At 41.7% G+C, this 17024-nt stretch overlaps 1 protein-coding gene, 1 long non-coding RNA gene and 1 other non-coding gene across 5 annotated transcripts in view; 1 reads left to right on the top strand and 2 right to left on the bottom strand.

Moving 5' to 3' along the window:
* The window catches only part of LOC129146976 (uncharacterized), a 103091-nt gene that overhangs the window by 111 nt on the left and 85956 nt on the right, over positions 1-17024 (top strand). The window lies entirely within an intron of this gene.
* LOC119259187 (interleukin-1 alpha-like) lies at positions 4-15403 on the bottom strand. Of its 3 annotated transcripts, XM_054701843.1 has the most exons (10): positions 15300-15403; positions 14601-14655; positions 13665-13713; positions 12256-12487; positions 10140-10316; positions 9109-9230; positions 6407-6578; positions 579-737; positions 269-463; positions 4-19 (listed from the first exon to the last, which is right to left on the bottom strand). In XM_054701843.1, the coding sequence occupies exons 2-9, from the start codon at positions 14645-14647 to the stop codon at positions 318-320; spliced, it is 1104 nt and encodes a 367-aa protein (XP_054557818.1). In that variant the 5' UTR covers positions 14648-14655; positions 15300-15403; the 3' UTR covers positions 4-19; positions 269-317. The 3 variants fall into 3 exon arrangements, with proteins under 3 accessions (XP_054557818.1, XP_054557819.1, XP_037383708.2); XM_054701844.1 differs by lacking the exon at positions 4-19 and having other exon boundaries at positions 359-463; positions 583-737; XM_037527811.2 differs by lacking the exons at positions 4-19; positions 269-463 and adding an exon at positions 837-1010 and having other exon boundaries at positions 698-737.
* Positions 3028-3134, bottom strand: LOC119259984 (U6 spliceosomal RNA). The gene has a single exon (XR_005128630.1). It is a non-coding gene; the product is annotated as a U6 spliceosomal RNA (small nuclear RNA).

Raw genomic sequence — 17024 nt, 5'->3', positions numbered from 1 at the left:
GTGCGTGAGTCTGCCCGGCCTGCTGGGGCGGGTGGGGCGCGCGCTCGCAGAGTCGGGGTGCCCAGAATCGCGCTCAGCCTGGCGCTCTGGGAGCTGGGGGGCAGCTAGAGCGAGGCTGAGCCTCCTTGTTCTCGCACCCCGAGTTCATACCACCGTCCCGATCGGGACTTGGTCGTTCTCCCGTTAGCGAGTAACTCCCCACAGCCCGCCCCAGGCGCTGGCAGCCAGCATCCTGCCTCTGGCTGCTCCGCGTATACCCTCGTATTACCTTGTATAGATGAAACGTGCAGTGTTGGTCTTTTTCTGACTCACTTAGTTCACTTAGCGTGAAGCCCGCAGTGTTGATTTGTGTTGCAGTACGTGTGAGAGTTTGCTTCCCTTCTCAGGCTGAAAGCCACTTGTTGTATGTTTATCCTCTCTCCTGGATGCTTGGGTGACTTCCACCTTCTGGCTCTAGTAAATGCTGTTGAGGAGAAAATATATTGTTGAGCAAATGAATATAATAAAGATCCCAGCAGAACTTCCAGCCCAGGTGCAATGAACATGCCAATGCAGGCATAATCAACAAGTTTGCTTACTTACAGCTCCTTCCCTTTCAAGATTCATGGCCAGGGCCTCAGAACTCTTATCTGCAAGGTCGGGCAGCAGGCCAAGCTGGTGTCTCTCTCCAGAGCCATCCCTGAGTGCTTGCACCTTTCCCCCCTTGCCTTGCCCCGATTGTCTGGGGACTTTGCCTGCTGAAAAACGATGTTATCAATGTAACAAATATGGACACAGTTTTGTATAAAAGGAACCCTTGGTCTTTAAAGGAGGGTGGAGGGGGGCTCAGACCTTACCGGGCTACCCAGGTCTGGGACCTCATGCATGAGTAATAAAGCTTCTCCTGAAGTACCGCTGGTTCTTCCTCTGCCTGGGTAAAGGGCTAGAATTTATTTCTCCAACACTGTGAACTTGAGCGTTGGCATATATAATTGTTGGCATATCCTCTGTGAATTCTTTGGGGTATACACCTAGAAGTGATGGTTGGATTTTTATGGCACCTCTTTTTAAAATTAAAAAAAAATTTATTACTCAGGTAAAATTGTTTTATAACAATGTATATGATTTAGGGGAATAGGGTCACATTTCCTCAGAGGTATGTCACCACAACACAAAAAAGGACCTATAATTCTTTACATTAGACTATTGGGCTCCCCTCTTTCCTTTGCTCCCACCCCTCCTGCCCTCCCGCCCCCTTCTCATAGTCTCAATTTTGAAGTCATATTTCTAGGCTTTGTTTTGGTTTAGTTTTATTAGTTTCTCTATATTCCACATGAGAGTGAAATCATCTGATATTTGCGGTAGAATAGTCTTGTCCACTCCCCCCCCTCCCCCCACAGCCTAATGCCAAGGCTTGGGAATGGCAACTCTGCCTCCACCTGGGTTGGGAGCAAACCTCCCTATTGTCCCCTCCCCCCCAACTACCTGACCTAGATGTGGGAGGAATAGGGCTGAATTCCCCTGCCTGAAGTCCTGACAGGATACCAGTATAGCCCTATGCTGGGAGCTCTACCCCTGACAGCGGTATTCAGGGGGCTAGTGGGCTGCTGGGAAAGAGGTGAAACAAAACAGCCATTTCTGGGAGCCCTTATAAAAGGAGGGGAATGGGGTGACCAGCCATTGGCAGATCACCCTACCAATGGGCCTTTGCCCCCAGGAGGACTGAGTGGCCCTCGGCGTTAACAATGGAGGTACACTGCCAGTCCCTGCGGTGGTAGGATGTGATAAGACTTTGCAGCAGGCCCAGGGTCTAGACTGCAGGCACCAACTTCAGATGAGACCTGGCATGTGAAGCTTCATCTCATCTTCATTTAGTAACTAGATGCTGTCTTTTCTACTATAGTTCTCTTTCCATCATGTTAAATCATTTTTCTGATTTGCTGCTCCAAAGTTCTTGTTTATAGTTGTGACAGCAGGTGTGTGGACCTAGAATTGGTGAGAGGGGTTCTGTTCCTGTGTTTTTGTATCCTTTTTGCAGTAACATTTCTCCTTCTGATTTGTTTCACTTAGCATGATCTCCAGGTCCATCCATGTTGTTGAAAATGGCAAGAGTTCATCTTATTTTCTGAGTAATAGTCCATCTGGTATTATATGCCACACACTTTTTTTTTTTTAAAGGTTTATTTATTTATACAAGAACCAAAGTACAGGCCAGATGACCGGGACGGTGAGAGGATTCACCGGAGACAGAGCGGGGAGCAGAACAGGCAGACTGACGAAATAAACTGCTGAGGGGAGCAGCGGTGAGACAGGAGAGGTCTGCCACGCCATGTGGGATTCTCGCTGGCCGGCTGGGATCGAACCTGGCTGTAGAGGCTGGCGACAGCTTCACAGTGCGGCGCTCAACTGCCTGCGCCACCAAGGAGGCCCCCACACACCTTTTCAAAAAATATTAATTTACTTTCTTACATCATTGTTAATTTTTGTAGAGTATTTGATTTCTCCCCTCACGTGTATCTCCATAGTTCTCCCACTACCATAGCACCTGTGAACTATCACCATAGTCCCTTGTGCTCTTCCCTCCAGTTTTGACCCTCTCTCTCCCCCGTCTCCTTCCCCTCTCCTGCTGAATGCCTAAGATCTATGGTCTGCCTGCAAGTTTTTTCTTTTTCCTGATCCTTTGTTTAGTTTCCTTATATTTTCTCTGTGAGACCATGTGGTATTTTTCTTTTTCCTTCTGACTTATTTCGTGTAGCATAATCCCTTCCAGCTCCATCCATGCTGTTGCAAATGGCATGAGTTTATCTTTTTTAAAAAATATTTCATTTTATATAATTCTTACATCATTTTTCACTTTTGCACAATGTATGCATTTTCATTTTGGTTCTATTCCCCATACAATTGCACCCCACCTTATTTTGACCCTAATCCTTCCTCTCCCCTCTCCCCGCCCCCACAGTGTATCTCTGTCCATAGTTGCTTGTTGATTTTGATTTTTACTTTGTATTAATTAGTCTTTTTCCCGGTCCCTTATTTAGATTTTCTAAAAAAAATATGAAACGCTTCATGAATTTGTGTGTCATCTTAGCGCAGGGGACATGCTAATCTTCTCTGTATTGTTCCAATTTTAGTATATGTGCTACCGAAGCGAGCACATGTTTTTTTTTTTTTTTTGATTGCTGAGTAATATTCCATTGTGTGTAAAATCTTCTTGATCCACTCATCTGTTTCAGGGCATTTAGGTTGTTTCAACATCTTAGCTATAGTAAATAGTGCTATAGTAAACATGGGATTGCAGGTTTCCCTTCGGATTAGTGCTTTTGTGTCCTTTGGGTATATTTCCAGGAGTGGAATTGCTGGATCATATAGCAGCTCCAGCTCCATTTTTATTGTTTTTTTTTTTTTTTTTAAAGATTTATTTATTTATTTATACAAGCACAGGGTACAGTCCGAAGCGCGGGAGGGTGAGAGAATTCACAAGAGCCAGAGCAGGGAACAGAACAGACAGACTGATGAAATACACTGCTAAGGGGAGCAGTGGGCACCGCAGGAGAGGTCTGCGCGCCATGTGGGACCCTCACTGGCAGCCGGGGATTGAACCGGCGCTACAGAGGCTGCGGGCAGCTTTGCAGCCCAGCGCTCAACCACTGTGCCACCAGGGAGACCCTGGTTTTTTTTTTATTTTTAAGATTTTTTATTTATTCATACAAGAACTGGGGTTCAGGCCAGAGGTGTGGGGGGTGTGTGAGTGTTCACCAGAGACAGAATGGGGAACAGAACAGGCAGATTGACTTAAGTACACTGCTGAGGGGAGCAGCTGGCGAGACAGGAGAGGACTGCCTTGCCATGTGGATTTCTCTCTGGCTGGCTGGGGATCGAACTTGTGCTACAGAGGCCGTGGATTGCTTCATAGTGCGGTGCTTAACCACCTGCACCACCAGGGAGGCCCATTTTTACTGTTTTAAGGATGCTCCACATAGTGTTTCATAGTGGCTGGACCAGTTCCCAGTTCCACCAGCAGGGTAAGAGGGTTCCTTTTTCTCTACATCTATGTGACCATTTGTTGTTGCCAGTTTTTTATTTATATTTTTATTGTATTTTTAAATTTTTTTTAAAGATTTTTTTATTTATGCATAAAAGAGCTGGGGTACAGGCCAGAGATGTGGGGGGTGAGAGGATCCATCAGAGACAGAGTGGGGAACAGAACAGGCAGACTGATTGAAATACACTGTTGAGGGGAGCAGCGGGCGAGGCAGGAGAGGTCTGCTGCACCATGTGGGTTGCTCCTGGCCAGCTGGGGATCGAACTCGTGCTGCCGAACTCATGCTACAGAGGCTGCGGATTGCTTCATAGTGCCATGCTTAACCCCTTGTGCCATCAGGGAGGCTCTCTGTTGCCAGTTTTTTAAATATGGGCCATTCTCACTGGTCTAAGTTTTGATTTGCATTTCCCTCATAATAAGTGATGTTGAACATATTTTCCTATACCTTTTGGCCATTTGCATTCCTTCTTTTGGGAAGTGTCATTTTAGCTCTTCTGTCCAGTTTTTGACTGGGTTGTTTGCTTTGTTCAATTATGTAAGCTCTTTGTAGGTCACTGATATCAGTCTCTTATCAGTTGTATGGAGTGCAAATACTTTCTCCCATTCCATGGGATATCTTTTTATTTTGGTTACTGTCTCTTTTGCTGTGCAAAAGCTTTTTAGTTTGATGTAGTCCTAGCTGTTTATCTTTTCATTTATTTTGGTTGCTTTTGGAGATGGGCCCTTGAAGATGTTTCTGATGTGTATGTCATGGAATGTTTTGCCTGTGTTTTCTATTACATATTTTATGGTTCAGGTCTTACATTCAAGTCTTTTATCTATTTTGGTTTTAGTGTATAGGGTGAGGTAGTAGTCTAGTTTCAATCTTTTGCATCTTTTGCATGTGGTGTGGACCTTTAGTTTTTAATGTTGCTCTGTATGTGTGTCTGTAAGGACACATGAACATGGGCTGTGGATGTGATCCTGGGAATATTATCATTCTTAATGCCACTTAAGGGTATTGGCAGACTAACAAGCGGGGGAGAAAAACTATAGTATCTTGATTTGGCTTTAGAACCAACTGTGTTTGCTTCTAAAGGAACATTATATGTAGTTATTTATGTGAACTCTTACCAGTTGGTTCAGTTAGCAAATGATTGTGTCAGACTTACTTTTTTATGTGATTTATTCAATTATAATTGATAATAATGTATCAATTTTTATCATTAATAATGATAATGAGGACTTTTTTTCAGAACTTATACAACCAAGAAGTAGCATTGCTTACATTCTAGAAAAGACATTTAGATAACAGTAGTCCCATGGTTGCCAAAATGAATTAAGTACATAAGCTAGTAGTTGGATAGCAGGTGTAATGGAATGACACAAGAATGCCAAAGCAAGTTTAGAGGCAGAGGAGTCAACAATTGACCAATTAGCAACTCAAACAAACAAGATAATTAATACAAATTTATTATCATAATTATAGAACTCTCAGGTACTAGAATACAGATCTTCATGGTAATGGAAAAAGCATGATTTTGACCAAAGTGCCTCAGTGTAGCTAAGTGGGAGAATACTGTTACTGTTGCTGAGGAGGTCCAGCCACACTCAGATACTGCTATAAATATATTATATATTTATAATATATATAATAAATTATAAAATATAATTATTATATTTATAATATATATTATAATTATCCTTAAATATATTTATAAATATATGTATATATATAAGTAATATCTTAAAATAACATTTCATGTTTCTCTGCTTCTGAAGACAAAGTTTCAAGAGGCATTTTACTAAAGTGATCTCACTGGTTGGAATAAAATACTGTTGAGGCAGGAAGAATAAAGTATCATTCTCTCCCTTTTTGATGCTGACAAAACTGAGCCCCAGAAATGTATAGTACTTAATTAAGGGCCCATCAGCAATTTCAAAACAGAAGGCAAGCAGTTACAATGAAATCCTGGGTAATGGCTTCCCCTTTCAACTGCTATTGTGGGTATTTCTTAATTTTCTTATGCTGTGGTTAACCTACCTGTTATATGGATAGTCTTTTTTTTTTTTTTTTTTTTTTGTAGCAATATTCAGTAGTTCTGATCCCCCCAGGATTGTTAATGAGGAACAATAATTAAAATGATTGGTACTTTGCAAAGTGTAGGGTGTTCTTTAAATAACAAACAACATTATATATTAGCGTTGGTTCTAATAGACCTTGTTCTCTCACAAAGAGAGTAAACATTCATTAAGAATTACAAAGTCTCAGCACATGCTCAGCAAATGACTAAGAGTGAAGAATTTGACTGCTTCATGTACATGGTACATACAGAATGTCTACACATCACATGCTTAATTGACTTAAGAGTCAAGACTAGATTTCCAGTATCACAAAATCAATACCAGAGGGTTGTCCACGTGCCAGGTGCACCAGCTCATTTTCCTTCGTGGCAAGATACAATGTTGGATTGGCAACTGACTTGAAGTAGTTCTTCGAGCCATGACTTTCCCAGAAGAAGAGGAGGCTGGCCTCAGCTGTCTCTTGTTTGATCATTCTGGGTGTCTCAGACATCTCCTATGATAAGGAGAACAGAGTTCTGGTCAGATAAGAAGATGATGCTAGAAAAAGAACTGAAGCTCAACCCCTTGGCATTTGACCCTCGTGAGAACATGGCACTATAGGACTATGACTTTGTAATATGATGAGTTCTTCATTCATTTGTTCATTCAGCAAGTATTTATTACATGCCTATTAGATGTATGGCTCAGTCTTTTTGACTAAGTATATTTCCTTACTTAACTGGAGAGAATTTGAAATTAGTCACGAAGATTGCCTATGACACTAATGTCCTGCTGTTGCACGGTGGGTAGGGGTGAAACATTGTTCTTGTCTTGCCTTCAACATAGGCACAGGACATTTTGCATCAAATCTGAGCCTGAGTGATTCTAAACCTCTAAGCATTTTGCTCCCTGAGTGTGTAAATCATGCCTTTTGGAAAATAATTTATCTCCATGTTTAAATAAGCAGTTGAAGGTTAAAAAAAATAAAAATGTGTGTGCATGTGTGTGTATGTACACACTAACCCCACGCAAAACTTCCCAGGTATATAACACTGGATCCTTTCAGTACAATTTTGACAATTGTGATCGCTTTTGGGTGAACTTTTCTTGTAGGTAATAGAATCTAATGATAACTTCATGGAAAATTAAATTCAACTTCTAAGTTGAAGTGTTTTCTTCTACTCTTTCTTTCTTTCTTTCTTTCTTTCTTAAGATTTCTTTATTTATATAAGCACTGGGTACAGTCAGAAGCGTGGGAAGGTAAGAGAATTCACCAGAGCCAGAGCAGGGAACAGAACAGGCAAGACTGATGAAATACACTGCTGAGGGGAGCAGCGGGCGTGGCAGGAGAGGTCGGTGCACCATGTGGGACCCTTGCTGGGGGTCCCAGCGGATTGAACCGGTGCTGGGGATTGAACCTGCGCTGCAGAGGCTGCGGGCAGCTTCGCAGCCCAGCACTCAACCGCTGCGCCACCAGGGGAGGCCCTTCTACTCTTCTTTAATCTAAAGCAACTGAATATCCTTTTGAGGTTTCCTTGGGGTTGTCAATATCAGCAAAGATCTTATTTCTCAAACCTATTCCTCTCAGTTTTTTCTCCATTGCAGTAAATGGAGTTTCTCCCCTTCCTCCCATTGACTCCATTTCCAAAATACAACCAGAATCTTTCCACCAGGCCCACCATTTCCCACCCATGACTATTGTTAGAACCTCCTAATGGGCTCCGTGCTTTCTCTGATGCTTTCCTTCTTATCTAGTCTCCGTTAATGAGAAAATATGAGTGAATAGAAAATATGAGTGAATAGAAAATATGAGTGAAGGCATAACTCTTCCCTGTTTGAAACCTTTTAATGCCTTTTCTAACGAAAAGGTAATGATTTCATTATTCCAAATGAAATTCAATGCAAAGCTCTGCAAACAGTAGCCTCTACTTTTCTTCCCTCCTCACAGTGCTCCACCTCCTCTGATCTTTGGAGCTGGTCTCGAAGTTCTTGAAGCTCAGGGCTTGGGTGCACTCTGTTTGGAATGCCCGCCATGCTCCCCGTTGCATGACTTGCTCCCTTCTATTAGCAGGTTTCATCTCCTAGGGAGCTCTGCCCCTGCCACTCTATCTAAATGGCACATTCCATTTTTTTCTACCTCCTCCTTGTTTCATTTTCTTCATAGTACCTTGCATTTTTTTGTGTGTCTGTTCTATAAAACTAGGCACGTTGACTCCCCACTCTCTACATAAATGTTAGTATTGTGTTTGAAAAATAGAAGACTCCCAATACCTAACTCTTGTTGAATGAATTAATGAATGACGCTACAGCCTTACTCTTTTGACATCACTTTCATCTCACTTGATCCAGGGAGAGAAACACATGTGCACACCTAAGTCCTAATTGAGGGCAGTGGTGGGGCAGGGAGGGTCAGATTATACATTTACTGAATAACAATCACATACTTATAAGTGGAGAAAACTAAGGCTAGGGTGATAATGTGTGTGTATTTTTGGGGGGAAGAGGGAAGGAAGTGGAGGTTGCACTGGCTTGAGGGATAATGCTGGCCCCAATGAGGAGAGAGTCATCAGAACCAGAAGGCCAGGTTAGAGCCTTGGCAGCCAGCTTTTGGCTTGGTGCCCATGGTAGGTGATTAATCCTCTATGATTTCAATCAGATTATTTGAGTTTTTTGGAGGAGAGTCCCATAGTCCTATGTCTCCTATCAGACATGTTAGATATATATTAGCAAAGATAAACGATCAGAAGAAAATGCTGTAGGAGAGGAAAGGAGTAGGATCAGGCAGGGAAAAGAAAAAGAAGGCAGAAAACAATTTACTTTTATTTACTCTTCCCATCTCCATTTTACTTGCTCTCTCACAAATCCTGCCTAAAATTTTTTCTGGGGATAAGTGAGAAATAGGATGGAGGGACAGGTGGGCAGGTGGGGATTGTGTGGAAAGAGGAGTTCTGTGCTACCCTGTGAATATCATTTACTTCCTAGTGGTTTCATTTACAAATGTGTAGTTCTAAAAGAAGGTAAATTGGAGATTGAGAATAACTGACCTTTAGCAGTATGGGTTCACATTCTTTTTGGGCGCTCACAAAGAAGCGAGTGTCTGAGATTCCTAGAGCCACAGGAAATTGAGAATCCTTGTTTGATCTGTAGGCATATATGTCAAATTTCACTGGCAAAAAGAAAAACAAAAATAGATTAGATTCATTGTATTTGTAGAAAATCAAGTGTTTTTGTAGTGTATGCGTGTAGAGTGAAGTATGTGTAAGTGCTACGAGTGAAATAGTATATATCTTGGTATCTTCTCAATAATTGTGACATCACTAGGCAGGTAAATACTTGGTTGATGTCCTTAGAACTTTGTTGAATGTTGAGATTCTTAGAGTCACTGAAATTTAGAATCTTCTACTGATATGTAAGCATATCAGGCTGAGTATTTGTTGAAGCCCTTGCAATTACGCTAATGGGATAAAAACCTGCAGTTTGTGAGGTCCATTAGTTCATAATGACTTAAAATGGAGAGGTTTAGGGAAACTGATCCACTCATGTGTGGCCGTTGATAGTGATAAATTGTTTAGTTTTCCTAAGAGAACAATGCTTAATAAGAGCTGTAAAATTATTAATGCATAGGAATCCAGGTTTGGGATATGCTTTAAAGAAACATAACCTTGGATTCTCTTCATGAAGATGGCTCTGAAAGTAAAGAAGGAAGCAGGCAAGACAGGAGAGGCCTGCTGCGCTATATGGGTTAGCTTCCTGGCTGGGGATCGAACTCAGGCCGTAGGAATGATAGCACCGAGACTCAAAGCCCATGCCACCAGGGAAGCCCCATGTTACTTCCTTATTTCCTTCAAGATTTCTACTATCAAATAATAAATTTTTCTAGATTCCTGGTGCTGTGCCATTCTTCTGTGTTGCCTGCTGCTTGGTATTTCAGTGGATATGCCTGTTTTGCTCCCTACTCTGTCTCTGGTGAATCTTCTCACCCCTCACACCTCTGGCCTACACCCCAGTTCTTCAATGCATAAATTTAAAAAAAAAGAAGTAACAAGAGAGGAGGATGACAGCGTTGGGCGTTTACCTGCATCATCCAGGTTCTGTAGCGCAGCCGTCCTGAGATACCCCTGACCTGGTGCGGATCGAATCACACTTTCGTTGAGGGCATCGTTCAGGATGCACCTTTGTTTGATTTTCCTCCCAAAGGTGAACTCCGTACTGCTCTGGTAGTTGTAAGATACTGATCTGGGTTGGATGATTTCTAAAACCATTACCACAAGTTCAGATTAATGTCAAGATACAAACCCAGATGAGACAACCGTTCTAATACAAGCATCGAAGTAGCCATGGAGGGGTTATAGGAATAACTGAGTTGAGGAAACAGAAGTGAAATAACCCAAGCAGCAGCAGAACTGACTCTAGGATTATCCTTGGTGTTACTTAATTGATTTTGCTTTCAGACTTTGATTCCTCAGGCAGTTGCTTGGTCTTATTAAGAGATTACTTGTGTAGCTTTTTCATTTTGGGTTGGTTTGGAGGTTTCTAAGTAGCCGGGAGACTCATCGTATTCCCCATCTATATTTCAAATGAATGCACCCTGAGAAAAAGGTGAAGATGTTAAGAATTGTATATGTCACTCAGGGTGCAGGTTTAAATGCCTGCTATCTAGTGTATCAATAGCTTCACAAATCCTCATGGTTCTGAGTAATTCTTCTTCCTGGAATCTATTCTAAGGATTCTAATGCTGATAGACATGAAGATTATTGATATGGATATTCATAGTTTTTTTTTTCCAGTGGTGACTACATTTATTTAAAAACTTCTCCCTATAAGCCCTTGTTGCATTAACTTATAAGGGGGAAAAAAGGGCAGTCGGAAGTATCCTTCCTAAACTGCTCAGTGGAAAAAGTTGGATTAAAAATTGTATGTTACATAATCCTAATAATGTTTAATATCTTTGTCGTGGATGTTTGCATATAGAACAGACTTTAAGGAACATACCATGGTGTGGCAGTGGCAACGTTTGAGTGATATCATGAATGACTCTTGTTTCTTATATTTTCCAATTTTCTAGATGAACATGTATTAGTGTTGAGCTGCTGTCTTCAAAATCCCTTATACTAAAAATATTGGTTTATAATTCACATAGAGGTTTGTACAGTAAAGGCGGAGAGAAAAATCATGATTTTTGTAGTCAGAAAGAACTGAGTTTGTTGATACTCTCCTACCTACATAGTATGTGACTTTGGGCAGGTTACTATTTTACTGAGTTTAGTTTCCTCACCTCTTAAATGAAAATGTAGGATTGTTTTGAAGTTCAGAGAGAATTATGCAGCATTAATAAATTAGTAGTGTGCGTATTTTTTTTTTAATAATAATTTTTTTTGTTTTTGTTTTGTTTTTAAGATTTATTTATTTATTTATACAAGCACTGGGTACAGTCAGAAGTGCGGGAGGGTGAGAGAATTTACCAGAGCCAGAGCGGGGAGCAGAGCAGGCAGAAGGGCCCGAAGTACACTGCTGAGGGGAGCAGCGGGCGGCAGGAGAGGTCTGTGCGCCATGTGGGACCCTCCTCCTGTGGCCGGGTACCAGCCAGGGATTGAACCGGCGCTGCAGAGGCTGCGGGCAGCTTTGCAACCTGGCGTCAACCTGGCGTCAACCTGGCGTCAACTACTATCGGGGAGGCCCAGTAGTGTTCGTATTAAAAAGGCCGTATTAGTAACAAAAACAGCAGCAGCAAACATTTGCTTACTGTGTGCCAGGCATTGTTCTAGCCCATAGTTTGTGAATATATTTCCTCATTTAATCCTCATATCAAGTAGAGGCTCTGATTACCTCCATTTTACAGTGGAGGAAACAACACAGAAACACTGAGGAACTTGTAGAAGAGACATAGTTAACACGTGGGCTTGGAAGTGGTCACCCATTGGCATTACATAACTGCTTTCTGCAGAAAGGCTCAAAGTCACACGGCCTTTCCACCATGATCAGGAAATGAGCTGTGAGCCAGACACCCCACACTCATGCCATCATCGCTGCCTTCTCCCCACTGGAGAAGGGGACATTCATTTTGCTTCCCGTACTTACCAGATTTAGCCTGGTTGCCCTCTTGTTACTCTGACTGCAGGTTTTATTTCCCCTTGTATTGTTTCAGTTTACTCAAGTGTAAAACAAGGATATTATTGTACTGGACCCCTTACCTTCTTCTGTATCATTATCAATGACTTCCCAGTCATGGTCAATGATGAGGTGATTTGAACTCAGCCTTCTTTTCTTTGAAATCCTATTGGCTGAAAATACTACCACATTCTTCTTGAAGGCAAGCTTGGGCGTCTTAGAGGTTTCGGAGGTGCTCAGAGACTGAACTTTATCCCTGCAGTCTTCATGAAGTGGGTCATGTCTTGCATCGTGGCTTACATCATAAAAGGATTTCTGTGAGGATGGACAGTGGAAACTGAGAGGCTGTTTGTAACCATCAAGTGAGACTTTTTCAGTAGGAATTTTATGCAACAGACTTAACAAGGATCTCCCTTTTGGTTTTGGGTAATAACCCATGTTTCACTAGTCTTACCCCCTTCCAGTCCCCTCTTCTTTCCTCTCTCCATGCCTCCCTCCCTCCCCTTCCTGTGTCTTCTACCCTCCCTCTCTCCCTTTCTTTCAGCTTTGCTCTGCAAGGGAATTGTGATCCCTTGGGAAGACCTTGTCATTTTGCCTGTAGACTTGCAAATGAAACGGTTTTACAAGTGATCTTAGTGAGTGGTAGCCTTCTAGTTAATTCCCTCTCAGGAGGTTAAATGTGTACTTGGCAGTACTCAAATATTTGAGAAATATTTCTTTGGGAATAATTTTACAGTCAGTGCGAGAAAAGGCCAGGTAGTCCTTACATGGCCTATTTGCAAACTCCTCGCAAAAGAACACAGCTTGGTGAGTAGCTGCAGATTTCTCATTTCAGTTAACTTGCTCCTTCTACCTTGACATCAGGCGCTATTCCATTTGGAGAGCGATCTCTAACTCTAGAGTTAGTGCCAGAGGGGATGGCCATGGCACTTGAGTATAGGAGACAGACTCCCTAGTGAAGTGACCAAGGGGCTGACTCAGGATAGCATAAGTAACATTCTGATGAAGCCTGGCCCGAGAGACTCCAGCTCTTGGGGTTTCAGGAGAGTTCTGCTCTATTCTGGGAAAAGCGGGTAAACATGAAGAGTGTTAATCAACTGTTAGTGTAGAAGGCAGTTGGTCTCACAATGAAGAAAAACATGTCTCTGGACCTCCAGTGAGAATAAACAAAAGTATCTGGTGGAGAAACTACCGCATAAGAACAGTAATCCCAAAGAGATAAACTGAATAAAACCAAAATAAGCCTTTGAATGATAAAACCAATTAGTGGCCACCAGGAGGGAAGAGAGGAAGGGAGCTGGCAGATCAGGGCAAAGGAGCTGTGGTATGGTGAAGGAAAGAACTGGACTTTTAGTGGTGAACCTGTTGTTGTTTATATACAGGTCGATTTTCAGTAATGCACTTGAAACATGTTAGAGTGCTGTGTTACTTCAATTTTTTTTTAAAAAGGAATAGTAACCCCATAAGAATTACAGTCATTTGCTTAACTTACCTGATTCAGAGAGAGCTGGTCAATCTCAGAACTGTAGTCTTCATTTTCACTGTCAAAGCAAGATGACGAGAATGCATTTCTGTTTGTTATATCGCTACAGTTACTGGGCAACGTATTTTAATGATCACATTAGAGCTTTGGGTTTAACACACACACACACACACACACACACACACACACACACACACACACCCATTACTATCATCTTTGAAAATTAAGGACTTCTTTACATGCACATGCATACAGTAATTTGTACCTCACTAATTTGGAGTTAGTTATCACCAGGACCGGTCTTGAACTTTACCTATAAAGAAGATGGCTTGGCTAACAAATTGAATAGTTGCAATTGAATTTCAGGGGAGAATATTAAGCTTCTTAAGAGAAAAGAAGTACTTTTGGAGCATCTTATTTTAATTTTAACCAAATCATATGTTATACAGATTGCTTCCCTGTATGCACTGAAACAGACTGAATAATTTCTAGTTGGCAAAATGCCCAGACAACACTTTGCTAGCCTGTTAGTGTATATTAATCAGTAATGGAAATACTATGTGTATTTAAAGTGTTCTATAACTTTAAATTTGTATTCATTCATCCGAGAATTAAGTTTAACTGTGTATGCACATCCACGTGCGCAGATTGCTGTGGGCTAATGTGAACCCAACAGAGACTGTATTTAAGTAGATGTTGAAATTCACTAGGGCTTAGAGACCTTAAAAATAATATTCCTAAAATGACTCTTGCCCTGCCATCTCAGTTTAACTTGCTGAATGCATAATTTCCCTGGGTCTTTGTTGAACTTGCCCTGACTTCAGAGGTAGGACATATCTCTATAGGATCTGCCAGTCTGACCCCATGCTGGTCACCACACCTCCTACTTGGACTCTAATGAGTCTCTGCCCCCACATTAAATCACAAGACATATTTATTTCCTACCTGTAACAGTTCTTCAGGTCTTCAAATAGGTCAGGGACTTTGGCCATCTTACCTTCTGTAACATAGAACACCAGAGACTGACAACTCAGTTTGCCTCTGAGCAAAATGCCTGCAAGGGGAACCACCTCCGCTTGGGACCTCTTGAGAAACTTAATGACTTAGCCCACACTCAGCCTGTTCCCTATTCTTCTTTTTGCTCCCTTGAATTATTTGTACATGTATCTCCCCCTTCTACTTCTTTTAAAATCTGTCTTACTTATTTCGGTATCTCTTATAATTCCTTATGTGTGAATGCCTACACCAATATAGGCATTCAATGAAAGTTTGGATAAATTGAAAAAAACAACAACCCTCAAATCCCCAAGAATAAGGTATTTGTCTTACAGAAATGTGAGAGAGAGACAGAATTGGAAATGTCCAGCTTTCTCTTAATTGTTTTTGTTAGTAGAGATATCCCCCCCAAAAGGAGGATTCCGTGGCACCACCAGTGCCCGCATGTGAATCCAGTTCCTCTGTCCCTCAGTTCCCCGTCAGTAGAAAATTCCTTTTCTGAACTGTGATTCTCTCTCATATACCAAACCAGGCAGGGGCAAGAAAGGGAAGAAGAAGCTTTAGTTTCAGAGAAGACAGTTTGAGAGACAACAGCCAAGGAGAAAATAAAAGATATGTTAAGAGCCAAAGATCTGATAAGCACAATACCTTTGCCGACTCAGGCCCCAAAGAAATGATTCTCTCACTGCTTCTAAGCCTTTTGTCTTCCTTGAAGTAGGCGTGGCCATGAATACGTCACAGGGAATGTACAGTAAAGAATCCTCTTTTCTATTTTTTCATGCTAGCCTAAGATTCTTGATGTTATTAAATAAAGGAGATGGGTGGAAGAAAAGAGAAGGGGTAGAAGGTAAAGAGAGAAAGACGAGGCATCACATGTGGTACAAAAAAGCAAAAAATGTTCAGCACTAGGAGTACAGTGCCTTGTGTGAGTTGGGCCAAATATTCTCTCTGGTGTTGTTTAACTTTCAATCATGGTATTGGATAGATGGCCGTTGAGGTCTATGATAGGTGCAACGTCTCTGAATCTGTTGCCACATCTAGTTCTTCCTGGTCACAGATGTGGTGCAATAAACAAAAACTACACAAGCAACTGGCATCCAGGTAGTAGGCAATGTAAAGGTAGGATCAGATTGGGGCAGAGCTGGGGAGCTCCAGGGCAGATCCTTTGAGAATGTGATGACAGCCCATTCTCTATGGCTGTAGTTCCCTTTAAAACAACACAGAAATGTTAATCCTGGTCATCCCCTCTGCCTCCTGGAGATCTTATGAGGATTATTACTAAGAAACAATTGCAAAGCACTTTGTGAATCTGGGCTGCTATGGAGATGTAACTAAACAAAAATAGTAACAACACTAATGATGGCTTCTGTCACTTGGGAACCTGTAAAATCATCGTTGTTACACCTTACTTCACGGAAGAAAAGAGAGTTCTTACAAACTTCAACAGGGAGGGCATTTTCAGGAATGCCTCCTTTGAAACCCTAAAGATCCTTAGTTTCTGGGAGGGCTGTTAGCTACTTTGTAATGCTGGAAAACACTTGGTTCCACCATCAGTGGCAACTCCCATCCTGACCTCTGACACTCTTTTGCAGGAGAGAATTCGCCAAATGTGCACTGGGCTATCAAAAGGAGACGAATATTTTTCTAGATAGCCAACTCAGGTTGGGGTGTCAGCATTTTCCTTTATATGACCTTCTTGGAACTGGTTTTTGAGAGGAAGAACAATGTAGGTGAGGGGTCCTTGCTCTGCTTTGGGCAGCCTGCTTTCATGTCAGTGTGAGCCAAGTTTGACTCATGAGTAAGCCTCACTACCAGACCATCTTTTTCTAAAGACTAGAGAGAGAAACATGTGAGGTTGCCCTCTCTACTGGCATTGCGAGTGTGTTGGGGGCTGTCCTGTGACAGGGACTTGGGTGGCTTTACATACCTAATTTTGACCCTAAGGAGACCTCAAAAGCCCCCTTTTCAGTCATTTTCACTTAAATCTTCAGAAAAAAATTATCATACACTTTTCTCTGCCAGGGATTTTGCTTGGCATCTCTGTTTTTCTTTCACGATTCACAAAATTAGATATGCAAGATGAGATAATATATTTTGGTAAGTGGGCGATATAGTATAAGCTAAGAAATTGATGCTTTTCATTTGAACGCTGCTTTATAATTAACAAAGAGCTCTCATCTGCATCTTCTCCCTGGCTCCTCATTTTACATATAAGAGGTAGCAATTGCTATCTCCTTTCACAGATGAGGACATTTGAAGAGTTAAGTGACAAATCCATGGTCAAAAATTGGTAGATTCAGCACTGGACTTTGGCTTCTAATTCCAAGTCCAATTTTCTCTCCACTGTGTATAGGTTTTGAGTCTCATCACCAA

The sequence above is a fragment of the Talpa occidentalis genome, unplaced genomic scaffold (assembly GCF_014898055.3).
Source record: "Talpa occidentalis isolate TD23 unplaced genomic scaffold, MPIMG_talOcc4v2.1 talOcc4.5, whole genome shotgun sequence".
Taxonomy (NCBI): Eukaryota; Metazoa; Chordata; class Mammalia; order Eulipotyphla; family Talpidae; genus Talpa; species Talpa occidentalis.
This window is presented reverse-complemented; position numbering and strand designations above follow the sequence as displayed.

Coding starts and splice junctions, on each gene's coding strand:
- LOC119259187 (XM_054701843.1), bottom strand. CDS start 14,647: ATGGCCAAAGTCCCTGACCTATTTGAAGACCTGAAGAACTGTTACAG. Junction 13,714..14,600: donor GACCTGAAGAACTGTTACAG/GTAGGAAATAAA, acceptor TTGCTTTGACAG/TGAAAATGAAGACTACAGTT. Junction 10,317..12,255: donor TGATAATGATACAGAAGAAG/GTAAGGGGTCCA, acceptor TAATGGTTTTAG/AAATCATCCAACCCAGATCA.